This window comes from Chrysochloris asiatica, unplaced genomic scaffold (assembly GCF_000296735.1).
Source record: "Chrysochloris asiatica unplaced genomic scaffold, ChrAsi1.0 scaffold00013, whole genome shotgun sequence".
NCBI classification, from domain to species: domain Eukaryota; kingdom Metazoa; phylum Chordata; class Mammalia; order Afrosoricida; family Chrysochloridae; genus Chrysochloris; species Chrysochloris asiatica.
The window spans coordinates 2,631,561-2,648,588 of record NW_006408531.1 but is presented as its reverse complement, the minus strand read 5'-3'; the positions used below and the strand labels follow the sequence as shown (position 1 = coordinate 2,648,588).

General features: G+C 42.6%; 1 protein-coding gene across 1 annotated transcript; it reads right to left on the bottom strand.

The window, feature by feature from the left end:
* Positions 1 to 7,020: 7,020 nt before the first annotated feature.
* Positions 7,021 to 13,992, bottom strand: PLAGL1 (pleiomorphic adenoma gene-like 1). Its single transcript, XM_006834607.1, has 2 exons — positions 13,521 to 13,992; positions 7,021 to 8,257 (listed from the first exon to the last, which is right to left on the bottom strand). The coding sequence occupies exons 1-2, from the start codon at positions 13,670 to 13,672 to the stop codon at positions 7,021 to 7,023; spliced, it is 1,389 nt and encodes a 462-aa protein (XP_006834670.1). The 5' UTR covers positions 13,673 to 13,992.
* Positions 13,993 to 17,028: the final 3,036 nt, after the last annotated feature.

Here is a 17,028-nt window from a genome sequence, read left to right as displayed (position 1 = left end):
AGTAGCTCCATGGGAGAAAGCTGAGCCTGTCTGCTCCCATAATGATTTGCCGGATTTGCCGTCTCCAAAGCCCTGTGTCAGGTTACTGTGCATCATAGTTGTATGGTTGGTAGTGAGTTTGTTGTGGATTGGGTGGATTGAGCCACCAATCTTTTGGTGCTTAGCCATTTGTACCACTCGGGGACTCCTTGCCAGTTGTTGTTGTTGTTGTTGTTAAGTGCCGTCGAGTTGGTTCCAACCCATAGCGACCCTGAACAGGGTTTCCGACGATATAAATCTTTATGTGAGCAGAAAGCCTCCTATTTCTCCTGTGGAGCAGCTGGTAGTTTTGAACTGCTCACCTTATGGTTTGCAGCCCGATTCGTAACCACTACGCTAGTGCCTTTTAAACGAGTCACATTTTATTCCCAGCCATTCTAAGGAGGGTATACTACATATTAAAGGAAGCTGTATTCTTGAAAATGTTTAAGGCTGGACATCAAGTGCCTGTTCTGAATGGTAACAGGCCCATGCACGTAACATCCATTACCTCTCTGTTTGGGTTGGCATGAATATATTGGCAGTCGGAAGCTCTCTTTGTATTGGTGGCGGTGTTGGGCTCTGCTGTTTCTAGGTTGATAATCAGTAATTTAGACCACTTGGTGTCACTCTCCTTCCACATAAATCCTATTAATAGCCTTTCATTGAGCTGGTAGTTAATCCTCTAAAACTCATTCCTCAACTCTCTTGAGTACAATGCATGTCAGCATTGCCCAAGTATCAGGAAGAGGGTGGTGGTGGTGGTAACAAGCTTTGTCTACCCCAGACTTTTGTGAGACTAGGAAAGCATTCAACTTTTTTTGGTCTTTTTTGAAAATGTGAGATCTTATATAACGTTGATAGCAATCCCTTGGGTCTTGGGTACTCAAGAAGGTTCGTTTATTCTGTCTTTCAATATGTAATTACTCTGCAAGGTTGCTTCCCAGGTCCATGGATTCTTAAAGTCTAGGGGTACAGACAGGGCAATAATTATGTCTAATATTTAGATCTAAAAGTCCTCAGGGAGAACACGAGAGCAGTCTGTGTTGCTCAGGAGGCCCTATGGAGGAGGTGATGGTTTGGGAAAGGTGAAGCTTCCTGGAGGTAGTGGCATTCAGGATGAGCTTTCAAGAGGAGCTGGATTTTGGCCAGTGGGGAAAGTTGAAGTTCTGAACAAAGATATAAAAATTCGGAGGACACACTCTGGTCCATTTGATCAAAGCATAGAAAACCATTGGGATCAGAACAGAAACTAGAGTGGGATGCTGGCACCAGAGCAGGGAGGGCCTCGAGTGTCAGTTGTCGGTGTCTGACTTTGTGATGTTGGTGCGTTCTAGTCAGTGAACTAGTCTGAGGGCCAGGAGCCTTACGTCCCTAGGCACTGTAAGCTGGCTTGCACGTTGAAAGAAAACAATAACAAAAAAACTTAAATGTTTTTCATGAGAGAATCCATTCTTAATGTGGAAAATGGGGAAATGTATAAAGAAAATAGAAATCATCTACAATCCCACCACACTGTCCTGTTGTTAAGTGCCATCAGTTCAGTTCCAAATTATAATGACCTTATATAGGGTCCTAAGGAGTGGCTGGTGAGCTTGAACCACTGACTTTGTGGTTAACACCGACCTTGCAGTCCAGCGCATTAACCTGCAGTGCCATACCAGGACTCCGTTAACGTCGATTTATTTTTTTCAATTTCATTTTCTATTTATAGTCCTTTTTTGTTTTCCTTTCATCCAAATTAGAATCAAGAATCCATGTCCAGTTATACACCCTGATTTTCCCACCTAACGTATTCTGAACATTCCCTTATGAAAGGCAGTATCTTTGAAAACATTGTATCCTATCACAAAATATACCATAATAAGTTATTTTGCTGATGTTGAACACTTTTTTGAAATAGACTGTTTTAAACTTTTGGGAATGTTAAACGATTCTTTTGCCCCTGGACAATAGCCCACACTTACACTATTGTTCATTCTTGTGTGCTCCAGTTTTTCACAATAGCACAGGGTGTAAAGGTTCTATGTTGTTAAGTGCTGTTGAGTCAGTTCTGACTTCATAGCGACCCTGTATCGTGCTTCCAAGGAGTGGCTGGTGAGTTTGAACCACCAAACTTGTGGTGCAAAATCACCTTGCAATCTAGTGCTGTACGTCCCAGGATCTCCTTCCTCATTGTCCAGGTGAGGACACGGACACAGAGAGGTTAAACAATGTGCCCAAGTAACAGAGTCAACCAAATCTATCTTCTTTCGGAAAACTGGGTAAAAATTGTAAGCATTAAGTCTGTAGGTTTTGTTGTTGTTGTTAAGTACCATGGAGTCAGTTTCGATGCATAGTGACCCTGTACAGGGTTTCTGAGGCTGTAAATCTTTATAGGAGCAGAACACCTTATCTTTCTCCCACAGAACCTCTGGTAGTTTCGAACTGCTGACCTTGAGGTTGGCATCCCGACTTGTAACCACTACGCTACCAAAGCTCCTTAAGACTATAGGTATATACTTGGAAATTGTTTTTGAAAGATATGTGACCCCTCTGTGTCCTCACAGATTCTAATATTGAGATAGCAAATGCTCAAAGTTTACACCTAGTCAGCAGCGGCAGCCACTTTCTCAAGGCTGTAAGTTTAGAGGGACTGATTTACTGGGAAAGTAGACGGAGAAGCAAGATCACTATGACCGTGCACATATCTTGGGTGATTGCACTGATTCACACGTGGGCACACAGGTCTACTTCGATGTACATGGAGTTGTCATGAGTTGGCGTCTAATAGACAGCAGTTGGTATGTTTGGTCACATGCTGCTTTGCTGGTGTGAACTCTTATTTCTGGAGCTTGTGGATTTGACCAAGCATTGTAGCTTGTACTAGCAGCCCTCTCCTTACCTAATTTATGTAGCAAAGGTGATGGGTATCTAATAGTCGAGTACTGCTTTCTGGGCAGAAGTTACCCATGTATGTCTGTGGATAAAACTAACACTGACAGCTCTTTCTTTCCCTATGTCTTCTAATAGTTTGACTCAAAATTCACTGGTGTAGTTTGGTGATTCTTCCTTCATAAAGCACTAATTAGAAAGGTGGTGTATAGTTCAAAAGGAACAAATAAATTCCTTTTTACAACCAATTTCTCTGGGAATCCAGTCCCATGTCCTATGGCTAGAACCAGATTCTAGTACGGCATGTCTCCACTCCATAACCTCCTGTGCCCAAAGGACTGCCGTGACCTGATAGATAGGAAACAACCCGAAGGGAAGGTTCTGGAGGCTTCCACAAGGCTTAGCAAACCCTTTCCAGTCTGAGCGAGCTCCGATGGGTGAAGCACAAAGCACTGGGGCACACTTTGGAAACTGGAGCAGCAAGGGGTGTGGAGAGTTACTTACTGAAAGTCTTGCTATATAAACAGGGCTACCTGCAGTTCCATCCCAAGGAGGACCCAGTCATGGACAAATGAAGGGCTTAGGGACCGAGATAAGGCCCCTGAGGCCAGAAACTGTCTATAATTACAAAAAGGCAAACTTCTAAATTTGATACGGAGATTTCACAATCATTCTCTCCCTCTACCCCACTAGTAGTGTTTGCTTTGACATAAGAACGAATCTGTTTATGTTTACAAAGGATTAACAACAGATCCTGTTGCTGGAGCAAAACTCAGACAAGGCGTTACTAAATCTCTTAAAAAAGATTAACTCCCAGAAGCCAGGTAAGAAAAATAACCTCTAATCCAGGTGTTGCTGATCATCTAATGTTCAAGCTAGTTAGTGACACTTACAAAGCAAAGATAGTTTTGGACAAACCTTAAACTAGGTCAACAAAATGCATGCTCTTGAAACTTACTCTTTGTTAAACATAGTTTGGAAAAAAAATTCCATTTTGTATTCTGACTTAACAGGAACTGGGGTTGAGTCCTCATTTTTTCACCCAGAAGACTACTTATTGCATGGTTGTTGTTTTTTTTCAAAGTCACCCCCCCCAACAAGGAGTGACAGGGAACAGGATTTACTATAAAGCTGATAGTGTGAACTGTTTGTGAAATCAATGACAATGTAAAGAGACTTGTGATATTTATCATCATCAACGTGGAAAGGATAAGGTTCTAAAGGAAGCACTTTTCCTTTCTGCTCTCAGACTGGGTCTCTGACACTGAAGGCGGTGACCCAGGAATGCCACCTGAGGGGAAGGAGCTGAGGATGTCTGTCTTCAGGCCTGTGATTTCTCCAGAGACGACATTTAGAACTAGTAAAAACTGGCTTCACATTTTCTTATTTAAGCCCTTCAAATGGTTCAAAAACAGTTATTAAATAGCACATCAATCTGCATGATAATGCTTGATTTAAAGACTCACTTGACTCTTAAATGGACATTTAATAGGCTTTTAAGGAAAATGTTGCTTTGATCTTAGAAACCTCCAGAGAAAGGGTCATTGAGTGCCAGCATTATTTACTTACTGGGCACAGTGGCTTTTTATTCAATGCAGTATTTGTGAGATACCCGTTTTGATTCTTTTTTCCCTAATATTAAACTACGTTAGTCATTATTTTAAATGCTCTTCTGCACACAGCGTAGCACGCTCTCACATACACCAGTGGTTTGGGAGCCAAATGAACAGGTTACAAACCTCGTGGGGAGGGACGCACTGTCACATATTCCTCATAGCAAATTAGAAGTTCGCTGTTGTATTCAGCTTTTTTGGGAAGTGTGTTAACTAGTCCTCCTTTTTGTGCTTTAAAGGTCCATAAACTCTTCATATAAAGATCTCTTATACTTAACTCATACTTCTTAATCCAAGAACTTTATTTTTCTTAAATTCAAGGAATGTTAATTAGAAATATCGTAGTATTTTCTCCTGTCTAAATTCGAGAGTCCCAAACTGCTACCACTTGAAGAAACACCTGAAACTCTTCTGATGTATTTTGAGGACCAAATCCTGGTTTTATACTCAAGTATTGTAGGTGTGTGCTTTGGAACTCGTGGAAGACTGCAACAAGCTATGTGAAAGTATTTTTGGAAACTTCTATCAGGGCACCTTGGTGTGAGCTAAAGTGTCCACCCTGCCTTGCTCTCTGAGGCTGACTTCCCTGGACAAGGTAAGAGGGGATAGGGGGAATGGACTTAGACATCCTAGAGCAGGGGATACCAGCTCTGAGTGAAGTAATCTGTATTGTTTGGGCTCCTTACTCCCTCCCACCCCCCTAATTAAGCTGTGGTTTAAGGAACTTACATCTGAGAGCTGGATCCCAAAAGTTTTAAGTTGCCACCCAATCCTGGGGGCTGTCTGTGAAGACTTGATACCATTTTGTTGTTCTTAGGTGTTTTTGGGTGGCCCTGTTAACATTAAGTACTATGGGCAAGGGTTCCTCTCCTTTGATCTTCAAGCTTCTTTGTTGGGAAAACCTCAACACTTCACATTCTCTGTCCACCTCTACCCCAGTTTAAAAGAAAAACAAAAAAGCTTGTCAGATTTAACAGGCATCCTACTTTCTGAAGGAACTCCAATAAGGAAATTTCTAATTTGTACTAGAAGCTAATTTATAGTTGTATTCTGAGTATTCTGACCTACATGTTGGAAATCAGTTATGTAAAATTATAGAAGGTTTCAGAATTGTTATGCAGTATTTTTTATTTTTTATAAGTTCTTAGAACTGTGAGTTAAACTGAAGCATATAAACTACCTTAAATCACACAAAAATAACTTTTCCTATTAAGTAGAGGAGAACTTCGAGCAGCGAGAAGTTAAGTAGAAGTTAAAGTTCATAACCTAAGCTGAATGGAAGTTGGAATCGTTCACTTTGTGGAAGTAATCTCCAGGCTGGGGCATGAGTGTGCGGGAACTGTCTTATTCTCTCTGGCTGCCTGGTTACTCAGGGGCGTAAGGGTATGTAGACCTGAATCACGCTGCAGGCAAGGTTTGTAGACTTCACTACACGTTAAGATATAGATAGCTTCATGGAGCAGAAAGTCTCTAACATCAAATGATTAAGTAGCTTTTAAAGTCATATACCAAATATACCAAATTTGAGGGGCAGATTATAGTTAACACATTTTAAATAAAAACTAAGAATGATTTTAATTGATTTGAGTTAAAAATGCTTTTATTTATTTGTGATTAAAAACAATAAGAATTTAAGCAGAGTAGTAGTTTAAGCCAGATAGAGCAAAGAAAGTCTTATTTTATATTTAAAATTCCAGTAATGTTTTCATAAATTCCTGTTAAAAATATAATCAATATTAAAGTCAGCGAAATGCCTTTCTTGGCTGACGCCTAGATTATTTTACCACTTAACCTGGTTACACAGTGATTTTTTTTTTTTTTTTTTTTTCTGTCAGACTTGACTGACAACCAGTTTATTCTTTAAGATAAATGAAGTCAGTGATAACTCACATAAGTAGCATCTTGTGGAAAATATTCAAACTAAACTTAAAATGCTTTTTTAAATGTAGAAATCTATTGTTCCACAAGAAATTGTTTTTGTAAAACTACAGGTTGGCTATGGCAATAGTAACTAAACTACATCCAACCCTGAAAGTAGAAAAATCCCTGAAAAGAAATACACAGCCTAGTTATAATATACCATATAAAGGCTATTTTCTTATTTTAAAAGTTCTCCTGACTTGAAGAAAGTCAAAACTTTCCATAGTTCATTTACTAGGCAATGCCACATAAAGTTATGTATGTAGTTAACATTATTATGATCATATCATGGCTTACGGTTATATTCAATATGACAAAACACCTATATATAGATAGCAGCCCTTGTTTTGGATGTCTGTTATAACAATATTTGCAGTTTCATTACAGAACACGCGCTCGTTACATTTGGTACAAAGCATGAACACTCAGCACAGATTGGCACAATACATGCAGTATGAGAACTCATTTCTAGCCAGCGTTACTGAAAAAGCTCTATATAGTCCCAGTCCCGCTTCCTAATTGTCCCTTGTATCACAAATGATATTTAAAAAAATGCTTAACACGTTTCCCAGGGTAAGGATGCCTGACCAGCCAGTCATCTGAATGCGTGGTGGAAATGAGGCAGGATGGCAGACCCCGTGGCAGCAGGGAACACGTGGGGGATGGGGGGCAGGGGGAGCTGGCCTAGGCTCATAGTGCTCATGGCTAGTGGGGGGTCTTGTTGCTGTTGCCCCAGACAGCTTAACCTATGGGGCAGGGGTTCTCCAGGCCCCAGGCTGAGAGTGCTAGTCCCAAAGGCATTTTGGGTAGCAGGAGGGGGCAGCTGCCAGAAGCCCAAAAGGGGAGAAATGTCCAAAGAGGCAGGTATGGTTAGGTTCACAGCATCTGCAGGTAGCTCCTTGGGCAGGTTCATTTTACTAGAACTTCCCTTGGCCAGATCAAAACCTGGGTTGAGCTTGTGAGGTGACTGAGGCTCTTGTAGGGGCAAGTCCTGGAGCAGACTGATATTGCAAAATCCTTTAGTATCTGCTTTGAGGGGCAGATTTGCAAGCGGGGGGTATGAGGTAGAAGTGGTGTTGTACTTGTGATTCTGGAGGGCCGGAGGTGAGCTAGGAGAGACTGAGGGGAGGAGAGGGGGGAGGGGCTCTGGCAGGGGTTGCACCGGTTGGGAGATTGGTTCTGAGGGACTGTGGGTGTGGCTGTGTACCTCAACTGGTAAGCTACTTGCAAGCCCATTCTGCACAGGTGCTCCTATAGGGAAAGGAGACAGAGGAGCAGCCTTCAGTTGAAACGGAGGCGAGATGGAGTGGAAGGTGCCCAGGAGGTCTCCATGCTGCAGACTCTCTTTCATCAGCTCCTGTGAGTGTGTCTTCTTGGTATGCCGTGTGAGGTGGTCTTTGCGCCCAAATCTCTGGGCACAAAACTGGCACAGGAAGTCCTTGCAACCTGTGTGGACCACCAGGTGGCGCCGCACGTCCTTCCGGGTGTAGAAGCATCTCTCGCAGTGGTCACATTGGTGCTTCTTCTCCTTGGTCGCAGTATTGGGTTTTTCTTCAGCGTGGGCTTTCAGGTGGTCGAGCAGCACCTCTGTGCTCCCTAGCTCCAAGGCACAGACCCCACAGGTGAGGTCCCCACTGCTGGCCGCATGAAGGGCTAGGTGCCTCTTGTAGCCCAACAATGTGTTGTACTTCTTCCCACACTCCTCGCACCCAAAGGCCATTTTATTGGGGTCATGAGTCTGGAGGTGGTTCTTCAGATGGTCTTTCCGGTTGAATGTCTTCTCACAGTGAGCACACTGGTGAGATTTCTGGGGCGAATGGGTAGCCATGTGCCTGGAGCAGAAGGAAAAAATTCGTAATAGAGAATGAAGGAAACTGATCAGAGCCTTGCTAGCTTTTTCTCAATGCTGGCACACTAGAAAAGTCTACAGCGAAAAATAAACACTACTAAAGAAATAACACACTTTTTTTTGTCCTGGTGTGATGCTGTAGGATAAGAAGAACATGACTGCTAACCGCAAGGTGGACAGTTCAGAAACCCTGTACAATGTCGCTGTAAGTCTGAACTGACTCAACAAAGGTTTTTAGACTATACTTTTTCCTAATGTGTATAAAGAGATTTCTAAGCAAACCATGCATATATATATTTTAAAATGTGATCATAAAAATACTTTTTAGAATAGGTTAAATAGATATTCCATGTTCTTGTATATCCAATTTCCCTTCTGTAAGAACCTCATTAAGCCCTAGTTTTAGTTAATTGTTCCTTATACAGTTCTTGCTTGGTCTCTATTAATCAAGGCAGAAAGTTCAGGCCACAGATGTAACACTCTTAGGAGCCTTAAAAAAATCTATCTTTCACCTCATGAGCAAGTGTCTCCAAGTTCTCCTAGATACCTTCAACTGACTTCCATCTTTACACTTGGTGGCGATGGTTCAAAGGGGGCTTTCTCTAGAAGGGCTAAGATGCTCATCCTAACTGTAGCTCGTCCTAACTGTAGCTTGAGGGAGTGTGCCAAGGATATCCTACTCAATCTGGAATTTCAAAATAGATTAAGTTTATATTTGTAAACCACAAATTAACTTTAGTATAAAACCACCATTTAATTGAATTCCTAAAATCTGAATTCCATGTTCGTTTTTAAAAACTTAAATGATATAAAGAAACCCTGAGTGTCATCCTAAAGCTTTAGAAAAGGCTCCTTTTAATAACCTAGTAAATCATATCAAACAACGAGTGCTAGTGTAGTGTGCTTACAAAATAGAAGCTTTAAAGGCAGCTTGTGACTTGCAGGTATAACACAGGTTTCTTCACGTTCCTTAGGACCATCAATTCCTTTAGGTGCTTTGTCTTTAGAGACTACAGCTTGATCTACTGATAATTTAAATTCAATTGTACCCTTTGGGCATGCGTCTTTGTATACAAAATAATTTTTTAGTACTAATTTTCTAAAATAATTATAATAATACGGCATCTTTTAGGCAAAGGCCAGAAGTATTGGAACCTGGAGACTACTGCCCTAAGATACTCTTTGAACTTAGAACTGAAACCACTTCTGGAGGTCACCTTTCAGCCAAATAATGCACATGGCTTATAAATACTCTTTCAGCCATGAGCAATGTGGCCCTTAAACACTTAACATTTAACCAAAAGTGAAGGCAAGGAGGGACATGGAAGCTGATCAATGGAAACAGAGCAACAGAATGGAGATCATGAGAAGGCTGACACACTGTAAAAACTGTAACCTGTGGCCTGGAACAATTCATAAACTGTCCAACAGAAACCTAATTCGTTATGTCAACTTTCACCTAAAACACATTAAGGTATTTAACAAAAATAAAAGATAGGGAGGAGGTCAAAAGTGTCCTGAATGATGCCTTTTCAACCAACTTCCAGCCCTCTACTGTCCATTTCTTTCCTCAAGGGGATCTCAACAGCAGCTATTTAGACAGCAGAGGGTGTCCCTATTAAGAGGCACAATGGAATGGAAGACAGTCCAAAAAATTATAGGATTAATCTGAATCAAACACTATTTTCTTAGAAATAAAGCCAATTTCTTATCTCCGTCCTCTAGCCCTTCAAAAAGACAGCAGCCTGCTACGTGGTGGGGATCCAGAGAAGGCGGCTGCGCTCCGTCACTCCAGGACAGCACAACTGACGTGCAGGGGTACACGGGCAGGTAATGGGGGTACATACGATGAGGGGCAGGAACCAACACAATCTGCGTTGGGGCTGCAGTGCTCCAGATCTATTTAAATTCAGAGATTGCAGAATTTGGGGGGCGCATCTTAGAGGACAAATAATCCTGTTCTTCTATCAATATCCATAGGTAGGAATAGATACAATAGGATGCTGGTTTTGCATACTTGGCTTTTAACATTTTAGGCGTTTTCTACTGGCCCAGTTTTAGGGAATGCTATGGTCCTAAGTCTTCTAGTCATGCTCCTTTCTCCCTTCTTGTTTGTGGAGGATTTTTTATCTGACTTGATTTCATTGAGCACCTGTGGGCAGATCAATGTTTGGGTAACAGTGCTGGACCTGATACTCCCTTTACTTCTCAATACACCTGTGAGATTGTCAGGGACATGACTCGTCTCTTGAGCAAGGCCCACCTTCAAGGGCCACCAGATCCCAAACCTCTGCATTTCTAATTCATTCAGCTGGCATCCCTTTTAATTTATTCTGTACTTACTGATTCAACAGTCCCAATCTAGAACATGATCATTTTAGGTCTGAAATTAGGCCAGCAGTTTGTTTGTCTCCTGGAACTTCTCTTCTCACTTAAGTCCACCAATATCAGTCCTATAGTCAGCACCAAATCCCACCATTTCTGGGAGTCACCTGGATCAGATCAATGATCTTAGAATTCTCTAGGCTCAGCCAAGACTGCAAGGTCTTCTGTTACCCTTTACTGTCTCCACCTAACTGGCTTCATTGGCTGCTGCACAGAAAGCCATGTTCTCTGCTCTAGTCAAGCAAGTCTGTTATTTTTTTTACCCCGTCTCTGCACTAGAAAAGGGAGCTCATGTTGCAACTCATGGGCTGCAGTTATCATTTCCTTTTAAAAGAAAACCTGAAGCATCCTGTCATGTTGCCACTCTTCAATCCCTCCATCAGGTTACTGCTTCCAGTCAGAGAGGTAAGAAATGTTGATGGCAGTGAAGGCAGTTCTTGCATAGAGTACACTGCTCCCCTTGTTATCCCCACTTCACATCCTTATGGGAACAAATGGTTTCCCTTGCTTGGAACTCCCATCTCCTCAGGAGAGTTCCAGACTTCTCACCTTCAGTGCCTTTTACTACATCCTACCTCATGCTAATCATTCCAAACGCTTCTCTCCTATATGTGTTTCAGTCTTTCAGGAGTTAAAATATTCATTGTGTCTTAAAAAACACCATTTTCATGTGTTACCCTATACACATAAGAAGCTTGTTGCTAAGTAGGAAGGTCTTTGAAACAACACTGGTGCACACAGCAGGCACATCATAATACTTACATTCATGGTGGCTAATCAGCCTATGCGCAGAACACATATGAATTTTATTAGCTAAGCATTTACATGCTTTATTTTAAAAATCAGCTAGTCTTCATAATACTGGTATTCTTAAAGGCCTTTCTGCAGGGACACTCAGAGGTTTACTAAGAGCAATCATGAGCTCCACTGGTAGGGAAATTACAAGTTCTGACGCTCATCTTGCATCTGTGAGAACCCTGGTGGTGTGCTGTAGGGTAAGCACTGGGCTGCTAAAACTACAGGTCAGCCGTTCAAACCCCACAGCTGCTCCTAGGGAGAAAGATGAGGCTGTTTGCCCCCAGAAAGATTTGAAGCCTTGCCAGCCCTATACAGGGTCCCTATGAGTCAGAATCAACTCAGTGGCAGTGAATTTTGAGTTTTTACATCTGTAATGTGAGTAGTCTGGAAGTTGGGAGTTTTAACATTCTTTTCATGAAGATTAGCGACAATGGTTTATCTTCTGTAACCTGACTGCAAAGGACGCTTACGTTAGTGGGAGCTCTGAATGCGTGGCTTTGAAGGTAGCAGCCATGGCCTCAGTGTCCACACCAAACCGTTACACCGTGCCTCTGCCTCATACACTGTCTACGTCTCACCGTTAACCCCGTACCTCTGCTTCATACATGTTTCATGTACACAATCCTTGGAGACATCTCTCATTTGCCTGAAGGTGAGAACCTCATAGGAATTCAAGAAATAATTTAAGCTTTTTAAAAAATGTTTTTTTGTCCACTGGGGATGCCTTTGAACTTCTGAACATCTGCCTACTCCATCCACTGCACTCCATCTGTAAAGTGGTGTTTTAAACCTCAGTATAGAAACTGTAGTCTGACAGGTTACACTTCGAGGTCCCCTCTCCTGTGTCCTCACTGTCCTGGCTGGACTATTGGAACAGATTTCACATTGGTCCACTGTCTCCTGTCTCCTCTCCAATTACCAGGGCCATCTTCCTAACAGCCCATCACATCACGTTACTGTTACTCCTGGAATTTATTCCTGGAACAAACTCTTAAGGCCAATAGATACGGCCTATTAGTGAGCTACTTCTTTGCCTGCCTGTAGTTTCAGTCTCACCTGTTTCTTCCCCACAGTCCTGTCTCCATACTCACCTCTGGACATGACCTCTTTAAGGCCAGGGTTTATGGCTTGCCCTGAACCTCGTGTATGAACAGCCCATATACACCTAATTTCTAGATCATGAAAACAGCTCACAGCACCACATTCTCACATCACTATTCTGATACCTGCCACCCACGTGGCTCTTTCTCTGACCCTCACCACCTAGAGTTGGGTCCCCACAAATTAGGACTTTGTCCTCCAGCTCCTGCCAAATAGGCAAATGCTGGCTGGCTCTCACTGCCCCCAGTGGGTTTGGTAATTGGCTAGAATGACTCATAGAACTTTTGGAAATGCTTACTTATGCTTACAGTAACCAGTTATAACCAGAGAGGGTAGAGTAGAAACGTAGAGGTGCACCAGGTAAGATATGTGAGGGGTCCTGGCACGAGGCTCCCAATGCCTCGAGGATATGCCACCCTCCTTCCACAAGAAGCCGAAAACTGAAAGCTCCAAGATCCAGAGTCCCCTAGAGACACAGCCAAGATCCACGCAGTTAGCGAATCTGCATGACCGCACCTGCCTCTCCCTCCTGGGTAGCCCCTATTGGCCTGGCTATTTTAGAACGACAAAGAGCACCTTCATTGCTCAGAGGTCATTTTTAGGAATCAGATACAGAAGTCCAAACTTGGTTCTTCTGTGTCCTCTCACAACTTAAGACCCTTCCTCTCTGAACAGCCTGGTCAGCCCTCTCTTGAGCAGTCAGGAACACTGGCCCAGCGGGGTCCTTGCACGTGGGTCTTTCTGTCTTTTTGTTCTCAGGTCTGACAGTGTGCTAAGTGCACAAGGGGTACCTGTTGACGAAGGAACTACCACTGCACAGCACAACTGTCACACTCCTAGTGAGCACAGAGCCCCAGGGACCACAGCCCACTCCCTTTCCCCTTTGCAGGACTTGGTCTGAGGCCTAGCAAAGCCATTTAAAGGCGTGGGTAAGAGCTCATACCTTTTCTGATGCCTCTCACCTCATTAATTTATATCTGGAAACGAAGGCTTTACCACAGTCAGGCTGCAAGCACTTGTAAGGCCGCTCCCTGGAGTGGGAATACGTGTGAATGGTGTACTTCTCCAGGGTAAGGAATGTTTTGCCACATAATCGGCAGGGGTAAGTGGCCATGGGCTTCGCTGCTCACACCTTCCTTTTCAGATGCGCCCACCAGCTGCTGTGCCATTTAAGCACAAACTGATAACCTGGTGCGGGCACATCAGCAGAGCCAACGCAGCTCAGCTCGTCAGGGCAGCAGCAGCATTGTGGTCCAGGGCCCAGCTCTACCCAGACATGGCCTCAGTCACCACTGGCTGTGTTCCCTGGGCTTCCACATCCCAGTTTAAAACCAGTTTCAAGCCGAGGGGAGAATGTCTGAGGCCCAGATGCAGTCCCAGAAGCAGGAAGGTAACCCGCATCACTAGAGCTGGGGTCTGTCCAGGATCACCAGGCTGTCTGTGGAGAGAAGAGGAAGAGTTTTCGTATATTATTAGCCGGTGGACACAGTGCTTTTCAGAATCAACAGTGGCCCTCACACAGTGCCCTTGGCCACCCTCCCTGAGATCTGTGCCTTCTGCACATCAATCCACCTGTCTGCACTGCTCCTGAGCAGTAAGGAGCCAAGCACACAGTGTGCTGAGGGTGGGTGAGCATACCTCCTTTTGGGATGAAGACAGCCACTTACTCAGTATGATCTACTTCACACTACAATTTCAGGTCAGGGTGAGCTCAGTTGTCCAATTTTCAAAAAGAGTAAACAAAAAAAAAAAAACCTCCCCTAGTGTGTTTGAGTGTTTTACAGACATAAAAACAAAACCTCCACTGCTTACTCATACCATGGAGTTCTGTGCGGTGTAACCAGCTAAATCAAGTGCTCACTGCTAACCAAAGGCTGCACATTTGAGTCCACTCAAAGGTTCCATGGGGAGAGTCTGGCAATCCATTTCCGGGAAACCAGCCATTGAAAACCAACTCTATAAAGCAGTTCTACTCTGACACGTGCGGAGGGTTGCCCTGAGTTGGGGACGGACTCGATATCAGTGGATTTTAAATCAAACCATGGGCTGCTTCTCTTCATTCACTGTCAGCAATACACAAGCTATCACACCTCTCTGAACTTCCAGTGCTTGAAAAGAATTCATTTATACACATTTGTTTGTTCGTAAGATTACTCTGCAGAAAGACTGACGTAAAGGAAATGTGAGTAAAGCTAGCCTTGTTTCACTGACATAATGCCTCTAGAGAGCAAAACAAGTATTTCCACGGAAACAAAACTCTGACTCAGGCAAAAACTCAGCTCTGGCCACACTGAGTTTTGTTGACACCATCCTCCAATAAAGCATCAGAGATGCAGAGGGATCTCTTTCCCTTTTGCTTAGGGACATTTCCTCAACCCCAGTCCCATCCTGAAAGGTCCATCCAACTAGCTGTAGAGGTTGGATGCTGTCTCCTCAAACTCGACCTATCTGAAACTCAAGGCATTGTAATACTTCCAACCCTGTCAATGTCTTCAAAAACCTGCCTTTTCTTTTGCTGCCAATGGGCCATTATTTGAGTAGCCATTGTCTAAGACAGTATCAGAAATAATACAACAAAATCATGACTATCTACAGTTCAGGGAAAATGCGCTTTTCTACTGTAATTTTTCAGGTGGATGGACACTAACTTTCCATGTGCCATTACTTTAGAAAACATTAGGCGCTGCATGCTTCCATTAAACATAGGTGGGCAGTTTTTGTACATAGGCCAGCCTTTGCTGAACATTGTTAAGCCAAATTAACACGTCATAGTGCTATGAAAATTTTTACTTTTCAGTTATTTGCCAATCAGCACTATTCCAGAAAGGTGGGCTGTAGCTAGACTGAATTCTATTTCAAGCATCTTTAAATACCTCTGTACAAAACAGATGTACTCAGACAAACATACATCACCTTTTCTAATGGGCAGGAATTTATAAGAAACTTCTAGTATTTCTCATCTCCTGCCTCAGATGTTTTTGGCGTCTGGTCAGAGTTCATGACATGGAAAGATTCCCCAGTTCAAATTCCAGCTTAGCCATTTGTCAGCTATGTTCTGAGTATCAGTTTCTTCACTTGTTACATCCACTTGGTCTTGGTGACAATCAACAGAACCAAAACGGATCTGGAAACTTGTTGCAGTAAGTACAATAAAATCAGCATGCAAATATTTTAATCATGGAGGTTAAAAGTAGAAACCATTAGCCATACATTAGACCACAGCTCTAACTAATTCAGCTATGGATGTGGTGGAAGAACACAGAGTTTCTCAAGCTGGTGGTTGTGCGCCATGGAGTCGGTTCTGACTACTAGAGATCCTGTATAGGGTTTTCGAGGCTATAAATCCTTACAGGAGCAGAAAACCTCATCTTTCTCCTGTGGAGCAGCTGGTAGATTTGAACTGCTGCCCTTGCAGTTAGCAATCCAACTCATAACCCACTATGCTACCAGAGCTCCCTATGCATATTGTGCTATCATACTGGACTGAACCTGTAATATGAAAAATGCACATGCTCACACATGCACCAGAGGACATGAGAATAAAAAGACACAAGCCTGCATTCAACAGATGTTAACCTTGACTAACTGCTTACTAACACACCAGAAACTATGGAAAAATAAAGTTTATTAAAAAAAATCAACTGCCCCTTGGCACTGAGTAATGTTTTCCTTGATCTAACTTTCCAGCCACTTTTGCCCTAGATTCAAAGACTCAAGAGTCATGGGCATCATCACACCTACATCTCTCCTGGGCCTTAAAGACGATGAGTATAACGTTTCAGGCATGGCCAGGTACGTTCAAAGGTGAGCCACATCTCCTTTCAACTTAATCTCTTTTGTTTTCCATCTGATTTTCTCTCAAAGGGGAAAAAAAATGTGTGTGTGTGTCAATTTCTAACATTTTTATACTTATTTTACTTATGTCATGATTGTCACTTCCTAAGACTTCATCTTATTAAATCTGTGTGTTAAACAAACCTAGTCCAATATTAAGTATGAAGTTAGTACTCAGATGCTGAATCTATATGATAGTGAGATTTCTTTAAATTCTTCAGTGATGTTTTTAATGATGAATTCAAACTTGCAAATAGTTATAACATTTCAAATACTGAAGCTATCTTTCACAACCATGGACCTTAGAAGACAAATATTTGCATTCTTTTCATGATATAATCCCATACTTCAAGAAAAATAACACTTGTTTTCCCCAACAGACTATAAATTCTGTTAGCCAAGGATCAAAGCTCAACTATTTTTAAAAAAAAGCTGTGGCTACAAACACCTCACCTCACCATGTAGTTGATCGCAATCATCAGCAGGCAACCAGTACCCATCTCTGGTTGAAACCTGACGTACTTTCTTGCCCACATTGTTAAAACAAACTCACAATTACTTTGTATCACCTGGCAATCCATCCACCAACACTCCTAACAGAAAATCGACAGAACGGTCCTGATGCTAGTTTGTTCT